The sequence below is a fragment of the Emydura macquarii genome, unplaced genomic scaffold (genome assembly GCF_026122565.2).
Source record: "Emydura macquarii macquarii isolate MOO-44397 ecotype Brisbane River unplaced genomic scaffold, CSIRO-AGI_Emac_v2 contig_2205, whole genome shotgun sequence".
NCBI classification, from domain to species: Eukaryota; Metazoa; Chordata; order Testudines; family Chelidae; genus Emydura; species Emydura macquarii.
Genome location: NW_027132342.1, coordinates 26,751,098 through 26,771,388, shown reverse-complemented (window position 1 = coordinate 26,771,388; position 20,291 = coordinate 26,751,098). Strand labels below are relative to the sequence as shown.

The 20,291-nt window shown below is 39.3% G+C and overlaps 1 protein-coding gene across 1 annotated transcript in view; it reads left to right on the top strand.

Moving 5' to 3' along the window:
- PLXNC1 (plexin C1) overlaps positions 1 to 20,291 on the top strand; it is a 60,188-nt gene that overhangs the window by 25,232 nt on the left and 14,665 nt on the right. The window contains exons 11-20 of the mRNA XM_067559809.1: positions 562 to 649; positions 1,199 to 1,414; positions 1,520 to 1,711; positions 2,766 to 2,868; positions 4,485 to 4,586; positions 4,997 to 5,100; positions 7,881 to 7,934; positions 8,385 to 8,509; positions 9,064 to 9,262; positions 10,806 to 10,952. Coding sequence (XP_067415910.1) covers positions 562 to 649; positions 1,199 to 1,414; positions 1,520 to 1,711; positions 2,766 to 2,868; positions 4,485 to 4,586; positions 4,997 to 5,100; positions 7,881 to 7,934; positions 8,385 to 8,509; positions 9,064 to 9,262; positions 10,806 to 10,952 — 1,330 coding nt within the window. The remainder of the gene's footprint in view (positions 1 to 561; positions 650 to 1,198; positions 1,415 to 1,519; positions 1,712 to 2,765; positions 2,869 to 4,484; positions 4,587 to 4,996; positions 5,101 to 7,880; positions 7,935 to 8,384; positions 8,510 to 9,063; positions 9,263 to 10,805; positions 10,953 to 20,291) is intronic.

Sequence of the window (20,291 nt, the reverse complement as noted above, 5' to 3'; positions counted from 1 at the left end):
CCGATTCTGCAAAGTGCCAGATGCGTCCTGTCAGGTATGGAGCACCCTCAACTCCTACTAAAAAGACAATGGGAATTATGCATAGTCCTAGGTTGCTCCAGGAACAGTGAAACAATGTGAGTAGATTTTCAGCTCTTGCTCTAGCCCTCAGTGAGCACAATCTTGGTTAATACAAGCTAATGCATTGTTGCTAACTGAATGGGGGAAAATGTATGAATAATTAAGAAGTAGTACATACCTGTAGATTATTAGGTCAATTGGGACTTGCATTTGCTTTTTGGTGAGCAAACCAGATTTACACAGTGAAAGAGGCATGTAACTATATTGAATCTTTTAAAGTACTTTCAAAATAACTTGTATAACTGGAAAATCAGTCATGCAAATTAACTAGCCCGGCAACTTGTTTTTATTTTATCTACTGTTACCATGGCAAAATGTTATACACTAGTAGTTCCTTCTTGAATAAAAAGTTTGAAATGTAAACAGCAAAAACCAGATACCTATTTATTTGTGGGGAAACACTAACATTAACCCCTCAATTTTTTTAAAATTTTTTTATAGTGGTGGTCGCAACATAACCCTCTTTGGGAGAAATTTTAATGTGACAGACAGAATCATTATCTCAAACGACCAGACACCAGATTTCAATGTAAGTCTTGAACTCCTTGGCAATAACAGAATTCGTGTTTTTAAAGGAATCACTTTTGTTTTTCAGCTCTTGCAAAAGCTTGAGCACTTGCTTTATTTTACTCATCTCAGTAGTCCCACTGAACTAAAGGGGACTACGGATATAAGGAAAATGATGCATGTACTTAAATATTTGCAGGGTCATGGCTTAACATAGTTAATTCCCCTGCATAGTCCTCCAAGGCCTCAACGTTCTAAGGATTCTCCCCTCTGTTTGTCTCTCTCTTCGCTTCCTGAAAGGCCTTGCATTGCAGCAAACCTCTCCAATACCAACCTAGATGCAGCCTTAGAAGAGTTCATGGCAGGTGTTATGACTGGTGCTTAAAAGAACAAAGATGTGACCAATACAGAAACTACTTCAGATATAGTATGTGGAGAATTGCTTCTGAAAAGAAGGCGTATCAGTTTTCCATGGGATGTCAGCAGGAAGTGCTGTTGAGTGCCTCAGTTTCTTGATGTATGTACCTCGGAGTACTTCAACATTCTGACAGTTTTGCTGGCTTTTTCCTAGGCTTCTGAATGTCCTGCATGTCCTGGAAGTACTTCTCTGTGTATTTTCCGAACACCAGGTGTTAGCCAAGCAACAGAGAATAAAATTTTGAATGTGTCACTGAAAGTGGAAAATGTCTTTTTACCTTGTACTAAGTTACAATATCATCCTGACCCTATATTTATTGAATATCACCTGAATACTGAGATGGACCCTAATCTGGAATTAAAATTATATGTAAGTTTAAAAAAAAATCATACTCATATCTAAAATATTCACATGATAGTTTTAAGTTTTACCATGTTTTATAACCATTTCCAATTTCGAATTCGTTCTTTTCAGAAAAAAAATGACATCTTAGATATTTCTGAAAATGAGATTGAAGTTTCTCTCTCTTACAAGAATGGTACGGATTCGGAAACGATAGTATTCAATGTTCAAAATATTACCAAAACCCCAGCGCGTAGTACTATACTGTGCAAAGCCAAAAGGGAAATACTGGGCAAGATTGAGTTATCCACTGTGAAAGTTCATGTAAGTAAAAATTCTTTCTGTAGTAATTTAACATTGTTTGTTTTTTATGGTTATAAGAAAGGTCATAAGATATTAATTAGCTGATCATAAATATGCTTTATAATTAAAGAATGAAATAGCTTTATAACCTCTCTTACCTAAAATATTTCACAGCCAAGTTATCTTGCTGTAACACTGGACATGCTCAGGTTATGTGAACTTCCGAGATCTGTCCATGTGTGTCTGCTAAACTATATGAAAACTTCGAGACCTGAGGGCTATCACAGGGTCTCATGAGGAGTTCCAGGGACTGAATCCTGCCCCCCTCAGCCTCCCTGGAGCAGAACCAATGCAGGAGAGAGCAGGATGCTTGCTTTGCCGCTGTGCTGTGTCCGTCTGTACAACCTTCAGGGTGTGGCTGGTAGAACTGCAACTGTGAATCTTCCCTGTTTGAAGAAATTCCCCACAAAGGTTGGGGAGGTAATGCAGGGGCTAGGCTAGAGAGGTGTGAGCCTCTGTAAGAACAAGGAAAGGACCTAGGCTTGGTGCAAGACCTTCACCAGAAATGTTGTTTTCCTTTGGTGTTGACTTGAACCTTACGTTGCTTTTCTGCAGATCAGGTTAGACATCTGTAATGAAAAGAGCCGTTTTTTTCTGTGAAAACTTGTTTTTACTCTCTTGAAAATGCCAACATTTTTGTTTGCTGTGATTTTGGTAGATATTTGGCTGGTTTGAGATAAAAATCTGCCTTTGCTTACACTACATTAATTTCAGTGTGGCTTCAATAAAGTACAAGCGATGGCAGAATTTGGCTCTTTGTTTGTCAGTGGTTTTACATTTTTCCCACAGCACTGTTCTGATCTTTTGGTTTAACAACAGATGCAGTAACTGTTCCGTTTTGGTCAGTTCATATATGTTTTTCCAAACTGCTTCTTCCTTCCCAGGGATTTACATAGTCAGGGTTCATCACGTGAACTGAAGAGTCTAGTTGCTTTATCCATTGAAACATGATCTTCTGCAAACATGGAATAGAGTATCTGCATTCCACTAATACAGTTGTATATTTTTCTATTAGGTCACATTAGGAAAATTTAAGCAGGAAGTTGTAAAGGAATCATCGCACAAGTATTTATATGTTCTTATTTTGATCCCTATCTTACTAGTGGGTGTAATTGTTGGTAAGTACTGTAATGTGTTTTTAGTTTTTTTGATTTGCTGAAAGAGATAATTACTGTATATACCTTAAAAGTGTCCAGGATTGTCCAGGATGATCACAGAAAGTCTGATGTTTTTCCCAGGTCCAGTTGGAAACAGATTACTTTGCTCTGGTGGTAAAGTTCATCATCACAGACTAACAAGGCTGTTTCAGTAGTCAGTTCTTCCAAGAGATGCACCAGGTGGTCATGCAAGATCTAGGAACTACAGCCCAGATCCTCAGAGGGTCTTTAGGTGCCTAATTTCCATTGAAATCAGTGGGAGTTGGGTGGCTAACTACTGCTGGGGATCCGGGCCTACATTCCTACATCATAAGTGAGCCCCTTTCCAGTTGTCAAAACAAAGCTCCTCTCCTTCCCCCCAGGGATGAGTGTCCTCAGCGCAGTTGCTTATCATTGAATGGTAGTTGTGATCATCCCATTTTAGATGATTCATGAGTTTAATTAATTGTAGTTAGTTTGGTCGGGTGTTTATTCTCCTGTATTTATTTTTCATCCATTATTTTCAGTATTTTAATTCTGCCATATTTTTATTCTATCTTGTTTTGTAGTCGGAGGAGTATTGCAGCCTTTACTGCAACCCTTGCCAATGCTTCTCCTCTCTCAGAAGAGTTAACCAATTTGGAAGGACACATACCAACTTAAAATGTTTCTCTTTCTTGTAAAATCAATCAAGTTTGAAGAGTCTTGTCACACTGTCTGTTTGCTGCTGCTTAGCATGCAAATTATGCATAATTGAGTGTGTTATCTGTTAAAAGAACATCAGCCTGATGCTTCTGAGATCTAAATAAAAGGAATGGACTGTTATTAAAGAGTGCCTTGCACAATGGGATCCTGTTGTCAGCGGACTGTGTCATAGGCAGTCGAGCCAAGTGGTCAGAGCGGGAGTCAGGCCTCGTGGTCTGAACAGGAGTCAGGCCTGGTGGTTGGAGTCTGAAAGCCAGAGCCAAGGGTTGAGACGGGATCAGAATCGGGGACCAGGGCCGAAGATCAGAACCCAAGGCAGAGTCCGAATACCAGAGACAAGGGTTGAGACAGAGCTGGAGGCAGGAGTCAGCGCCAACGGTCGGAACGGATTACCAGATGTCAGGGAAGGCAGGAGCCGGGCTGTTCTTGAGGAAGGAGCACGGCTGGGACAGGCTAGGAACAAGGCTGGGTGCAGGGCAGGGTCTGGACTAGAGCTGTGGTGGAGCAGAGCAGGGCTTGATGAGAGATGAAGCAGAGACTCCATGGGTGTGTGTGTTGAGCAGCCATTGAGCTGCTGCTGCTGCAGAGCATAAGAAGAACCAGTCTGTCCGTCAGAAAGCCTCGCTGGCTTGTTAGGGTGTCAGGAGGATGAAGCAGGCACAGCTACAGGGCCTTACTCCTGACACCTGGTCCATGACTGCGGCTCCTAAGTGCTACTAAAATGGAAATAAATAATAATTAATAATACAGAAGAATGTTACTGGAGATCCTTTATTTTTCACACTCATTTTTATTTATAAAAATAAATAAAATAGTTAGGATCAGTATATAAAAAGGATTTTTTCTGCTTATTTCTATATTCAGTATCTAATACAATTTTTTTTTTTTTTTAGTGGCAACCATAGTAACTAGGCACAAATCCAAACAGTTAAACCGCAAACTGAGTCAACAAATAGAACTATTAGAATCTGAAATTCGGAAAAAAATACGTGATGGTAGGTCTGCAGAGCTTTCTTTTGTTTAATAAGTGTATCGTTTCTGAAATTGAAGTGCCATGGAGAGACTCACATTATTAAAATATTTTATTTCATAGACTCCATTAAACAGACATAGAATAGTTTGTAATGTGAATATCTGAGTTCCTTGCTAATGTTGATGTGCAGTAGTAGCTAATTCTAGAAGCTAATAGCATTGCATGTTAACAATTCACTTCAGCAAAACTGGAGATAAAAAAAAAATGAATCCAATCAATGTTTTCCATCCCACAGAGATTCAACTAGAAAAATAATGCATCAAATCTTAGAACTGTTTTTAAGAACATCTTTCCCGGCTCATATTGAAAGCTGTGATTGTGAAGATAATTTTATGTTATCAAAACTAACATACCAGGGGGTTGTTATTTCAGGATTTGCAGAACTACAGATGGATCAGTTAGATGTGGTGGATAGTTTTGGAACTGTTCCCTTCCTCGACTACAAACATTTTGCTCTTAGAACTTTCTTCCCAGAGGTAAATAGTTGCTAGTCTTTTAGGTGTAATCCTTCTGTGGTAATGAGGACAGTTGTCGAGTAAGGCCCAAATAGCTGATGTAAATGTCACATAGTAACTGTACATTATTTTCACGAGACCTTGTATACTACTCTTAATGCAGTAGAATAGTGCTGGGCAAATAATGCAGGGGAGCATTTAGATCTGTTGATTGTAGGTTCTGTAAAACTTCATATGCCTCAAGTCTAAATGTTGTAATTAAAGTAACCCTGGTGTCCCCTTAATGCATATATGTATAATGGTTGTGTGTGCCATGTAAGAGTCTCTCATAGCCTTGCCTCACTGGATCTGCCTCCCTTCACGAGACTATCATCCCTAAACCTGCATTGTATCTGTTGCTTTTTCTCTCACACGCACTCACCTGTTGGTACAGAACGTAGTTAAATTAACGTAAACAGTTCAGCTAACGTATTTACATGATGGGTCGGCAAGATGAGGAGAAGGCCTTACAAGTTCTTACTCACAAGCCTGCACATGAATTAATTTCAGTAAATTAAATTAAAAGTAGGAAATGAGAAATCCAAAGTGATGTTGATGACTGTTTCAAGCTGCTGATATCTTGCCAGAAATGTTGAGAGAAGCGATAGTGGCCCCAAATCAGGACAGCACTAACCACACGCTCAATTTTAAGCATGGGCTTTTAATGTCCTAAATAGGGACGGCCTTAAGCAAGTATTTGTATGTTCTTTCAACTGGGGCCAGCTTTGCTTGCATCACCATCACATTTATTAGCATTAGAGGAATGAGTGAAATAATTTCCCTTGAATATCTGGAATGGTACCAAACTGGGGAAGAAAATACCAGCCTCAAATATCTTTCAAAGTTATATCATGAGACTAACCAAACCCCTTGAGTTTTTAGTATGCGTACTAATTAGCTAAAAGCAGCAATATGAGTAACTGCTTTTCAAGAACAAATATTTAAATGGAAAATGTTATGTTGTATATCTGGCTCAAAGGAGAAGATGGCCCTAGATGGTTTGTATAGTGCCTAGTACAATGGAATCCCAAAATTGATGCTGTAATATGAATATTAAATATGACTAATAATAAACCTTTCCAAATTGGATACTGATCTCATTTACACCAGAGTAAATCAGGAATAATTCCACTAAAATCAGTGGAGTTACACCAGTCTACAGCTGAGAGATCATAATAGGGCTCTTGTTTCTATAAATTCTTCATTTCTTTTCCTTTTGTTTTGTTTTTTTTACCAGGGATAGATATTAGCATGAAAATATTATCATTATTTTAGGAGTTAATCTGTTCTTTCTGCTTACTCCTCATAAAAAATCTTAATCCTCTTATGAAACAAACAGGATGGGGTTTGTAATGTGTTATGTGCTATCAAAGTGGTCAAGGTGACAACTGGTATATGCCACACTTACCTCATGTATTTGAAGACATATATAGATTATATGACCATTTCACGTTTTGTGACTTAAACCTATAACTAGCCCCCACTGCTTTGATTTTCATTATTAACTCTGGTATTTTAACTTCTGCTGGTGTTTTGTTATTTATATATCTATATTACAAATCTTATTACATTATTCTTTATATTTAACCCTAATTTTCTACCCAGGCTTTCATGCTTTGCTTCTCTGTCTCTATCCTTTTCCTGAACTGTTTTGTTTAATCTTAACCATGTCTACTTTGTGTAATTCTTTTTAATTCTTACCATATTTCTATTTTGTTTATTATTTGCATGTAACTCTTTACACCTTGTGTGTGTGTGGTTCTTTTGGTGTTGAGGGTGGGTGCTTACAGAAGAGAGGCAGTGGAAATGTGAGAGGAAACATTGGGATAAGGGTCAGGGGATAAGAGCAGAGAAGTGGTAAGATTGAACACACAGAAAGAATTCTCTGTGTCAGTGAAAAAGTGGATAACAGTAAATGTCAACAGAAAAGTCTATTAAGTGCATCTGAATGAGTTTGGAGGCCAGAGATACTGATTTGGAGAAATACAGGCTCTGATGTCAGAACCTCATGGACTATGAGGGTCTGCTACCTCCTTACTGCGAAGGCCTCTAGAAACTGGGGTCTTTTAAGATTCGCCCTTGGAATGCTTCTACTGACTGCTAGCAAGGCTTGCAACGCAGTGGTGGTCAGGGTTATTGGGACCCAGTGTCCCTTATGACTCCTCTGTGGTTTAATAATACTGACTTGCTACACAGGGTTATGGGAGTCTTAATTTATGAATGTTTACACAGCACTTTGAGATCCATATATGGCAAGTGTATGAAAAGTATCAGGAGGAGTAATAATTGCAGAGGAAAACTTTAAAATTGAGTTAAACCCAGCGGTCCCTGACATCCAGAAGATTCAGACTATTTGTTTGGTGACATCCTGGAGTAATGCATTCTGGGGTATCCCTCGCACATCCGGAAAAGCATCAGATTTTCATGTAGTAAACAGTCTTTCCTATAATATGTTAGAACATGGCTGTGCTGACTGATCTCCACAGCCTGGGATTGAGGGCATTCCACAGCCCACCAGTAAATCTGGCCTAGCTCAGTCCTGAGTTTCTCTTTGCAGTTTTCCTTTATGTTACATGTTATACAGCAGAACCTTTGCAGAAATCACAGTGCTGAATACATAAATCGCAGGTGCATTTAGAAGCTCAAATCTCCTTTACTTGGTAAAATCTGTTGCCTTGGGTACATGGTTCGCCTTTTTAATATTCATGTCTTAGAAGCCTTGAGATTTCTAACAGTAATATATTGCCTGCCTTTTATTTTAGTCAGGAGGCTTTGCATCCATTTTCACTGAAGACATACACACTAATGTGCCACCGGTAAGTCTATGTAATGTAATTTTACTTTTATTTAGTGGTTATTCTTTTCTGTCTGTGTGTGATCATGGTCATCACCATAGAATCTGAGCACCTTCCAAATGATCAGTCTATTACATTTTCTCTACATTCCTTCCTACATGGAGAAAAGTTACATGGCTTTATGTATATAATGCAGTTATATATATGTATGTATGACAACAGGATCTTATAATGGAAAGTATTAGGCAACTTTAACTGCCTGTATATGAAGTGTGGGTGTGTGTGTGGGTGGGAGAGAGAGAGAGAGAGAATATATGCTATGAGTGAAATCCTGATTCCATTGACATCAGTGGCAAAACTCCCATTGATTTCAATGGGTCTGGGATTTCATCTTACTCTTTCTTGTTTCTAAGAATTAAGGACCTGTCATACCCAACTACAATTTGCCTTATTTTTGTTTAACTGTTCCAGAACAGAGACCCCAGACAAAAGAGTGAAAGCCTCGACATGTTGCATGCTTTAATTTGTAACAAGACTTTTCTTGTTATTCTCATTCACACGCTTGAAAAACAGAAAAATTTCTCTGTGAAAGACAGGTATAGTATGGTTATATTTTATAATCTTCAAGCCATAGAATTAAAAGAAAAATAACATGGATTAAGACACACACACATAGTTTTGATTCCATACAAAGCAGATTTAAGCTTTTCCAAAGTATTTTTCCTTGTTCTGCACCATGAAACAATCCATTAAAAAGAGATCAAAAGATTTATATATGCCTATAGACACTGAACCAGCAAAATACCTCATCTCAGAGCAAGCAGTTCTTGCTTTATAAATTGGAACTTTTCTTTCATTGAAACAGAAGCTTTTCTTCTGCAGAATTAAATTTAGACACACAATATACATTTTGTTTAAAATTGCTGGACGGGATGATCCTGTGTACTTTATATTTTATGTAGATTTTAGTGGGTGTTTTGGATACCTAAAGAATAAAGGTTTAGCATCATAACTGAAAGGTGTATGTTTGTTTGAACTAATTTCACAATAAGATGTTATGAAAGGCTTAGGATTGTATTTCTATTGTCATAAATTATTACAAAAGCAAATTCCAAACCTTTTAGCTCTGACTTTTATTTTTTGTAAACAGGTGCTTGTTTGCATCCTTCTTGACTATTGCACTACAAACTAAACTAGTCTACCTGACCCATATTCTAGAAGTCTTGACCAGGGACTTGATGGAGCAGTCTAGCAATACGCAACCTAAGCTCATGCTAAGGCGCACGGAATCTGTGGTAGAAAAACTGCTGACAAATTGGATGTCTGTTTGCCTTTCTGGTTTTCTTCGGGTAAGTTTGAGTCTTTCCACCACCTCGGACACAAGAATGTGGAATATTTTTAACATAGAACATGCTGACTTCTTCCATGCAGAACTTAGAGGAGGGATCTGTTTGTGCATGAAACCTAACATTCTGTATTATTAATATACACACATTCCTGTCCTGATCACTTATATAGACAGCTGTCATCATGTAGAGGTAAGAAAAGAGCAACTGTATAAATGATGCTAACAATATGTACTTGGGTTGGTCTTAGGTAATTTTAAAACGCTGACATTTTCTTCTGTTGCTTCACATATTATCTTCCAAACCCCATGAGATATTTTCTTGTCATGGCAGAAGAATCACATTGTGGTTCGAACGCAGTGTATCCTCTTCCTCAAAGCTACTATAGCGCTGTGCTTTAAGAGAGTTTAAAGGGAAACTGTCATTTTGAAAATCTCACTTCTTTGAATTTTTTCTCTTGTTACAGATAACACCTATGACTACTAGAACTGTCAGAGGTTAGGGAAAAAATGATCCCTCTCATTTTACAGTTTGTTTAATTTTTAGTGCATTTGGTTGCATTTGGTGTACAGACAGTTTTGTTGTTTGGGGTTGTACTTCCTGTTTCATGCACTAATATGGTGACATCTCTGCCATGACTTGTTCTGCAGGGAGCTCATGTGCTCTGCCCTAGGGCCTGCAAGGGGGTGTTTACTACTAATACAGCAGCAGAGTAGATTGGGGCCAGCAGCTTAGATCTTTTTCCTGAGACCCAAGCACAGAGCCAGGGAACAGCCAGGGGAATCCTGTCTTTCACACCCCAGACCTCTTTGTAGGGCTGAGGAGCAATGGTAGCTTGGGACCCCTACACGGGGTCGGGGCGTGAGTGACACCTGGGAGGGGAATCTCATTTTTCCCTCCTGAGCTGCTGTGTGGAGCCAGGGAATAAGAGGAGTTGGGGGTGGGAGAAGGAGCCCCCTTTTGCACTTCCCGTTTCAAGGATGCACTTTACCTCCAGTCCCTTCCAGGGAACCTCAAGGGGAGAAGCCTGGCCAGGAGGAAAGGAGGTGCGCTCACTCTTCACCGCAGGACTGGGTGAAGAGTCAGCACTGGTGTATGTGTGTCAGCGCCCTAGTTCTTTTGTGGACCAGAGGACCTGCAGGGGGTTACAGGTGTCCTCTCTGCAGGACAGGAGGAGGCAGAAGGGGATGAGGAGAATTTGGCAGATCCCTCTGAATGCTCCAGAGGCAAGCTAAGTCAGGCCAGGGGGTGAAGGCTTTCTCCACCAGCTGCCTGCCTGTGCCCTGTGTGGGGCTCTGAACTGTCATGCCAGGGGCCCCAGGTGGCTGAGTGTCTGAGTAAGAGAAACAGGAGGTGGGTGGGGATTTACAAAAAACAGATAAACCTGGACAGAAAGTATTTTTAATTGCAGGGCAGCTGAGCAACTTGGCCAAAAGGAAGTTAGTTTCACAGGCTTCAAATTGTTGATGTCCCACTCGAGTTCCGATGGGAATGCAGAAATAGAGCTAAACCCTGCTGCTTCTGTGTATTTGGTTTTATTTCTTAGGAGACAGTTGGAGAACCATTCTATAAACTTGTGACAGCTCTCAATCAGAGGATAAACAAAGGTCCGGTGGATGTAATAACTTGCAAAGCCCTGTATACACTAAATGAAGACTGGCTGCTGTGGCAAGTGACTGAATTCAAACCAGTGGTATGTTTGCCAAGCTGCTTTTCCTCCAAACATTGAAATGTTTTTTGAAAGAACCCACAACATTCCTCTTATGGAAGGATGCTAAATTAAGGCTCTTAGATACTCCAGTGATGGTGGTGGTACAAGTACCTAGATAGGTAAAAATGGGCAGAAAACAAAATTATTGACAGTTTCAAAACACAAGAGATGTGAATTAACCCGTGTTTCACCAATCTGATACTTTCCGCTTCACAGCAGCAGTCTAATAGAGCACTATATCGAGGTCTCATGTTACTTCCAGTTTATTCTTATTATAAATTATATGTTATACTACAGAACATTTGCAAGTACATTATGAGTTATTAAAATAAATATTTAAAACTAGATTACACTTACCAAGTGCATGAACATAGAAAATTTTGTGATGCTGGATGCCTGTGATTTTATTGTGTTTGCTTACTCAGTAATCCTAAAAATTCAGTCATTCACTGTGGGCCTTCTTGTCATTAACTGCAAATTAGTAAATTTGTAGTGTGGTGGATTTTTATTACTTGCCTGATTAAAAACAAGGTCCCGATGAAACTTAAACTAAATCATAAAATTCCAGGTTGGTATTGTCAGAACTTTCCTCTATACGTAGATTGTTACATTCACCAAAACAGATACAAAGTTCTTACCATTTTGCACTTATAATTGCAATCCAGCTACTGCTGAAGATATTTTCAACCTGAATTACAAAGATATCTGTCTCAAAAAAAAGCTGATTGCAAAAAGTTAATTAAACATATTCTGTTTCTTGTGTACTACGTTGGGTCTTTCTTGGTTTTTTACTGATTTGGAAGAAATATTTGGCACTGCACATTTAAAGTACTGTGATAGAGAGCTTTAGCTATAGTATAGTATAGTATAAAACCTATTAGCTGTCTAGACCAGAGGTTTGTCAGCTGTGATCCATGCACTGGTAGTCCACAGAGAAGTGGCTAGTCATTGGTTCTCCTCCTTATTTCTAGCACTAAAACATTGAAACAACATTAGCACATTGAAAGAAGTTTAACACTGTATTAAGGGTGAGATTTCAAAAAGCACCTAAGGGATGTAGGTACCAGTGGGAGCTAACCTGTTACTAACCTAACACTTTCCTGTTTTTTCAAGTACGCAGTTGCTGTTGTTATCAGAAAAGGGAGAGAGTTTGGTCTGTGTGATTGCAAATGGAAGACTGATCACTTTTGTTAAAATTTTGTTCACTGAATCTGGTCCAGAGTTAAACATATAGTTAAAACAGAAAATTACACAAACGTGAGCCTAATCCCAGAGAAGCATTTGATGGAATCTGTGGGTTTGAAAAGTTAAAAAGTTCAAGAGAGACAAACTTTTGAAACTGAAAATTTCATGTGTGGAAGAGCTGGAAGATGCAGATTACTATCAAAATGAATGACATTTCCTTGAAACAAATTAGCCCTTTGCATTTATAACAAGATGTGCTTGCTGCTCCATGCTTTGCTCTGTAATATGTCTGAGAACAACCACATGGTCTGCACCTGATCTCAGTCATCTAAAACCTGCTTGTTTCTCTCTAACTTGAAGGTCTGTTTGATTCTTGATACATTCCAGGATAATGTGGCACATGATTTTCCCAGGCACTGGGGGTAATATGATTTCCACTCCAGTTGGTAAGGTCACCCTAGTTTGGCAATTTTACTATACGGCTTCTCTTCACTAGGTTGGGTTCTTTTCTTCATACCATATTCTATCCAGAAACATAAGGAAAGTCTGGAAGGCTGTTTCATCATTTGCTTTAAGCATCTGTCCGGCAATATGATCCTCTCCAGCTGCTTTCCTATTTTTGAGTTTATTGATGGCTTTTCTAACTTTTTCCATTGTAATATCTTCTAAATCAATACGTAACTCTTTAGTGATAGGTCTTCATCACATGTTTCTAATAATTTGCTCAGGCTTGATCTTTTGGGCTCGAACAATCAGATCAGCTTCATGTGAAGAATATGATGGGCATTGGTCAAATCCGCAAAGAAGCCGTATCATGAAAAATTCCTTGCTCAGGCCACATCAGTAATGAAAATAGGAATTTGGAATGTGAGAACAATGTATGAAGCTACTAAAACTGCTCAAGTAATTAAAGAAATGGATGACATCTTGATGTCCTTGGAATCAGTGAGTGTAGCCTGACAGGTCAGAACAAACTACTCTTCAGGGAAACCAGTAATAAATACTATCATCTCCAGGTATGTGGATGATAGACATAAAGCTGGTGTAGCAATCTTAATGTTGAATGAAGCAGATCAGGCATTGACTGAGTGAAAATAAGTCAATAGATGAATTATTAGAGGTTGCTTTCAGACTAGATTATTCAAACGATCAATAATACGCTATGCACTAATCAGCAAAAAGCCAGATGAGGAAAAAGATGCTTTTTATGATTTGCTACAGGATGTGTTAACCAAGGTCCAAAAACATGATATCATGGTGACTATGAATGATTTCAATACAAAGGGTGGAAGTAACAATGATGGGCTGGGTAAAGATATGGGCAAGTGGGGCATGGGTTTGGTCATGAACCAAAATAGTGAATGATTAGTAGAGATTTGCAGTGTGAACTATCTAATGATAGGTGAAGCAATATTTTCTCATAAAGAAGTCCAACAAAGTGACATGGTACTCCCCAGATGATACTACAAAGAACCAGATAGGTCACTTCTGTATTTGAAAAAATGTTTTGCAGCTCATATGTGCATACAGGGGGAGCAGACATGGGCAGTGACCATAACCTTTGTATCGCTTAATTGAAGATCAAAGTGGATGAAGGAAGTTAAAAGACAACTGTGTGTCGACAGTGCACAATTAAAAGACTGAAACACAGAAAGTACTTTCAGCTTGAACTGAAAATATGTTCAGTGTTCTAATGGAGTTAACTGAAGTGAACCAAGACTTTGATGCTCTGTGGGAAAATATTGGAGTGTGCTATCTGGAAAGTGCAAAGAGAGTTCTAATAACAATGAACTCTAAAAGGGAAGAATGGATTAGCAATGCTACTTGGGCAACAGTGGGAAAAAAAGAACTCTAAAGCAACCCAAAAATTCTTAAATGCTAAGTCATGAAGAGACAAGCAAGTGGCACGAAGAAGAATACAGAGCTCTAGGCAGAGAGGTAAAAGGTGTGTTAGAAGAGATAAAAGGGCATATACTGATATAAAATGTCAAGAGGCTGAAGACGCTAGCCCAAGAGATGACCTTACAATCTTGTACAAGACAATCAAGTAGCTAAGAGGAAAGTTTAGCAGTTTGGAGATGCTTTTAAAGATGCAAATGAAAAGACTCTTAGCACAGAAGAAGATCAAAGGAAAAGATGGACAGAACATTTTCAGTAATATGGCCTACTCTAATTTCTCCTTGTCTATTGTATTTTGTAATCTGAGAGACGGGTAGAATGCTAGACTGGTGGGCAATTTCACTGGCAGATAAAATGTTGCCAGTTCCTTTTCATCTAATATAATCCTCTACCTTTTAATGAACAATATTCTATCTCAGTTTTTCACTCAATCTGGTAAACGGAAAAGTACTTCACACAGAACACTGACATGACAGAGATTTGAGATTCCATGTAGAACAGGAGTAAAAACGATGTGCTATATGTAGTAACTTTCCTTTTCCCAGGTTATCTTTCTGTTCTTTGAGGCAAGAAACATTATTTTGCATACATCTCTGTCTTACATAGTTGTCATCTGCTACAGTTTATTAGCTCAGGTGCTTCACTTAACTAGATCAATCACAGTTTGCTTTAATTTACAGAAACAACTATAAATCTGGAAAAATGTCTTTAAATACTGCCTTCAAATCTCCTTATTACCTTGTTCCTAGCAAGAAAAAAATGCTCTTTATTTTCCCTATCCTTTAGCCAGTTTTCAAGTCAGTCCCCAGTCAAGTAGTTCCCTTCCAAATGTTTGCCCTTGGTCTCCTTCAAACAGTTGTTAAGCCTTTCTTGCAACCTGTGTTAATCCTTTGGTGCAGAGTCATTACTTGCTACTGCTAACTACTTATTTGTAGTGCATGAAATCTCAACTCTGGTATAATTGCCAGCAGTTTTATGTTACCGCACAACTCTTTCTAAGCAAGCACATTTATGCTTAAGATAAAAGCATTACATAGAAAACATATAAAAACAATAGAAGTTCCTATAAGCATGCATAAAGCTTACCAGAGGTCACCCACCAGTCTTATAGGGCCCTAGTAGGTCAAGTCCTTCCAACCCCTGCCCAGGGATTGGGGCCCTGCCTCGGACAGAAGGTCCTGTCCGTTTTCTGGATAAGAAAGAAAGCCCTGAGTCAGTTTACACTCAGGCTGTTTACCAAAAAGTCCTTTCTTTGCCTGCTGGCCTCTGAAGAATCCAGTTTGAGCTAGCATGCAATACTCACCAGGTGGTGGTACCTCTCTGGAGGTGTTACAACCTGAGTCAATTTGCCTAATCACCCTTCACTGCTCTTCATTCTTGGAGGAGCTGTGGTCACTCTCCCCTGTGGAATTACACACAATCCCTGGCTCACAATGATACATACACTTAATACAGTAAGATCTCCCAAAGATATTGCAGGAAATTGCCATATCTGTCACACCCTTCACAGAGAATGTCCTGCTAGTAGCTCCCTCTCTTTTACACCAAGGGTGTTCCCGCTCCAGTGACTGCAGCTGGAACAGAGTCACACAAGGAGAGAGGCAGTCTCTAGACAGCATCTAAGCATTTATGGATTCACAGATCTAAGCCTTCCATAACATACGGATAATACTTCTCTACCTCACAGGGATGTCAAGGAGATAAATTCACTAATGTTTGTGAGATGCAACGTACCCTTGCATATAAATAAAACAAAAATCTCCTCTAAAAACACAGAATCAGAGTGATGTAATGGTACATGTACCAATAAGAAAACCAAGAATTATTTTGCCTGTCTCACCAACTGAAATTTTCATATATCAGATTTTGCCTGATTGCTCAATGCTTGGCATTAGCAAGCTGTAATTAGAATCTAACCTTCATGAGCACCACATCTATCCACAAATTGTAAAACTGAAAAAGAAATCACAGATGATGAAATTATGAAAAGGCTCTTAAGATTGCTAGAGGTGCTGAAGGTCAGACAACATTAAGCGGCATCATGGATGGAAGCACAGAAATCTTGAAGAAACATTAATAGGTACTTTTCTACTATTTCTGGCTTTGCAAAGGAAATAAGGAAAAGTACAAATTAATTTAAGGAAAGACTTAGGCAGTGTGGAATCAAAGAATTAATCATAGAATTGATTATAGAAGGCCTGGCCTGAAACTGGGTAGCCTGAACTGTGATGGAAGCCCTCAGGTTAAATCATTGACAGGATGCCCCAAACTGAGACTGAGATAAAGATGCTAAAATCCCACAGGATGTCTCAGGACCACAATTTAAATGCAAACTCCTTTTGTGAACTCTAGTCCTTTTGATGTCTGTAAACCGACATCTCCTGTTCTGATAAGTATCAGTACGTGCCCCCCTGTCTTCCTGGTCCCATAGGAACTTACTCCATACAGATTAGCATTTTAACGTGTATTGTGTAGCCACCCATCTTCGGGTGATAGCCAGGTACCTGATAACCACATTGTATAATCAAGTGACTCTTTGGTCTTTCCTGTGAAAACATCTGGTGTACCCCATTGTACATATAATTGTCTTTCCTGAACTGTTAATCAAATTCCACTTTACGATCAACATGTAAATAAACCTAAGCAACCCCTATATAAGTCTTTTGTATCTGGTAGCCAGGTGAAGTACATTTGCCCAGCATCCAGACATGCTGCTTGACTTCCCTATAGCCACCTGGGTTTTCCCTATGGCTATAGTATTCCCCGTAGCTATGGTTATGTGATTGTGTGTGTCACAATTAAAGCTGCACTCGATCCAACTCTAAAATGTAGCTGTGTGACTTTATTTTTCCTCGACAGAAGAAATTACAGGCCATTTAAGCTAACCCAGTAATATGATGTTCATTGCCTTCGAAGAGAAAACAAAGCACAGACGGCAGTAGCATGTTTAAGTAATCTGTCTTGCTGGGACTATCACAGAATAGGCAGGGAAATGTGCAGCCTGGGGAAAAACGCCAGTCAGGAGGGAGAGAGATGCAGGTCTCTGCCCTAAAGGGGTGATGGGCGAGGAACAGGGAGTCTAGAGTGGGTGCCCTTGAAGGACTACAAAGGGGAAACACAGGTGTAGTTGTCGAGCTGTGACGGGAATCTCAGCTTTCAAACCTATTTTCCCTTCTCACCCACTTTGACTAGAAATAGCTTGAATGTGATTACTTTCAAGATACACTGCAAGGCCCATCTCTTAGGCTGCTGGGGAAGCAGAGGCATGATAGGGGCATGATAGGATCTGATGTTTATATTGGGCTTGATTTTTACTGTGGCTGATTATTTATTGTTTGTGTGATGTGGAGTAGCTTCTAGGTTTACTTTCAATTGGTTTTATTTTTAAAATTTTGGAAAATGTACCTAGATGCTCTTTTTAATCTAGTGTTATAAATTGAAATATTGGCCTGAACATAAGACTAGGATCCAGGAATTCCTGATTTCTCATCCCAGCTCTGGCACTTACTATTTGTCTTTAGGCAAGTCACATAACTCCACTGTCTTCTTTCTTTATCGGTAAAACAGGGACAGTAATGTTTCCTACTCTGCAGTGATATTGTGAGGATTAATTAGTTACTATTTGGGTAGCAGAGTAAAGAACTAAGTATTATTATTATTTCTCCCTATGGTGGTAATAGTTCCTTTGCTTGATTTGCCACATGATGTTACAGGTTTTTGGCTGCCATCACAATCATTCTTGAAGCTTCATTATACTCCATGACAAAAACAGAGCTTTTAAAGCCACAAGGATCTTCCTTTCCAGGGGTAGAACCACAGTGGGCAGATGCCAAGTGGCAAACATGTTTAATTGGCAGTTTGCCACATTACATCTGTCCTGTTTCCATTATTACATAATTATAATCAATGATTGCATTCTCCCCCCTTCATCAGTAGCCATGGGAGTCTATATCGGAGGGAGTGGTAGAGTTAAACGCATGTATGGCCTGCTTGCTCTCCTAAGCATTTTCTGATTTGCTTTCCAACTGATGATGCTGGAGACCAAACTCCTCCATTTATCCAAAGAACATGGAGAACAGCAGTGCATGTTTCCCTACATCTCTGTTAACGTGCCTTGGCTCTGAGTTGGAGACATTAATCTCAATTGCCATTCAGTCTTAGGCCTCTCTGCTGAGATTGCCTGAAGGCTGTCAGATGTAGTGAATTTTGTGATGTGGACACTTGTTCACAAGGACCTTCACTAAGGCAATCAACTCATTTTCCAATAGACTACTGAACAGCCATAACATTAAGCAATTTTTAGTTCCCTCCAACTTGTGTTGGACTTGATCTAGTAACCCAAAGGCTCTATGCCATTACCAGGTCTTTTAGCTTCACATTTTGCCTTAACAAAGGCTAGATTCAACCAAACTAATCCCAGATGAAGGGCAATGTCTTGGGTGAGTTTAGACCATGCCATGCACTGCTACATGTCTTCTATGCCTTGTGGATTATATAGAATGCAAATTGCTGCTGTTTGTCTGGTGGTCAGTGCAGAAAAGGAGGGAGGGCTTAATTTCTGGCATGCTAATATGTGAAGAGCAGAGCACAGCATCTTCCATGGAGCTATTTACGTGAAAATGCAAGTGCAGGAAAGGAGACTCAGCCAAGGAAATGGAACTTTTGTTAGTCCAAAAGCAAGAGAGATTCAAACTGAAACAGGAAAGTTTGTATTATATTGTGGGAAAATCAACTAAACAATAAACATGTTTCCAAGAAGGTGAAGAGGAATCACCTTCAGTTTACGAATCAACAAGCACCCTTGAAAGAATTTAGTTAGGAGTCCAGCTACTAGCAGAGGAATGAACTAGAGGCTTGATCCAAAGGCCATTGACATCAGTGGGAGTTGTCCTATAGACTTCAGTGACCTTGGATCAGGCTCTAGATAAAATATTAAGCCATTTTTTGCCCAAATGGTTCTATTATTTATTTGGATTTTATGATCCAAAGCCTACTGAAGTTGATGGGGAGACTTGCATCAACTTCAGAGGACTTTTGGATCAGGCCCTAAGTGTAAATCACTTATACTTTCTTTTACTAAGTATCCTGCATCAAACTCAATGCAAGGCATTTCAGCCAGTATTCATTTCTTTCTGCTGGCGCAATGTCCACCCGCACCATTTCCACATCTCCTCCTGTTCCGTTCAGTCTGTCCTTTCAGTGGACTCATTATCCTGGTAGTTAAACATCTCTGTGGTTAAGTCATTCTCAGTTACTTCAATTACATCATATTTCATTAAATCCTGATGTTTGCAATTTTTGCAATCTTGTTTTTAATACGTCATCTGTTTGTATAGAAACAAGGAAGTTAATTGATGTCTCTTCTGGTTCTTTCCTTTTTTTCCCTCACCACAACGTAGTAATTTCCACTCTCTGCTAGTAATAAAAAAGGAAGAACCACTCTACATTATTATTATTATAATTATTAATATTTCTAAATCTGAGAGAGAAAACAGTGAGGCTGACAGGTCTCTACCTCTTATAAGAAGAGAAAGGGGGGGAAATGACATTTTTAGTTGCTTATGCTTTTAACAAACTTTTCTCTAGTGAGTCACACCCGCAATTCTCATGTTTCAGTTAGGGTTTATTAGAACACAGGTGTTCAACTGCTTAAATGTGGAGCGTTCTTATTACGTTAGTTTTTCCTTTATGGCTTGCATTCAGTGACAGACTTTTAAAACAACATTTGTTTCAGTCACATAAGAACAGATTCTAGCCGAATCCCCTTTATTCACACACACTGTGGTGAACAGAGTAAAGTTACCTCTGCTATAAGCAGATTGCAATATTAGCAAAGCTTTGTTTATCACTGCCTCAAACTAAACACCTAGTCATGCATCCATACTCATCTCCCTCTCCCTCCTGTTCTCATTGGTCGTCGCTAGCAGTAAATTTCAGGCAGTAGATCTGTGAGGTCTAGCTGACAAACTCCCTGGATGTGGCTTACCAGTAGGCTGAACTCACTCGGCATACAGTCTGGCAGACAAGCTGGATCCCCATCACATCTGATTATGAGCTATGTAGACCTCCTCAGACAAGCCTGGTTCTAACCAGTATGTCAGTGGACCACCTTGTGCATGTCCAGCATCATACACACATTCTCTCTACCTCCACTCCACGCAGTCACTTCTCTCCCTGTGGAGAAATGGTTGGATTCTGATGGATGCATATTTCCATAGGAAATGTTCCTTGTGATAT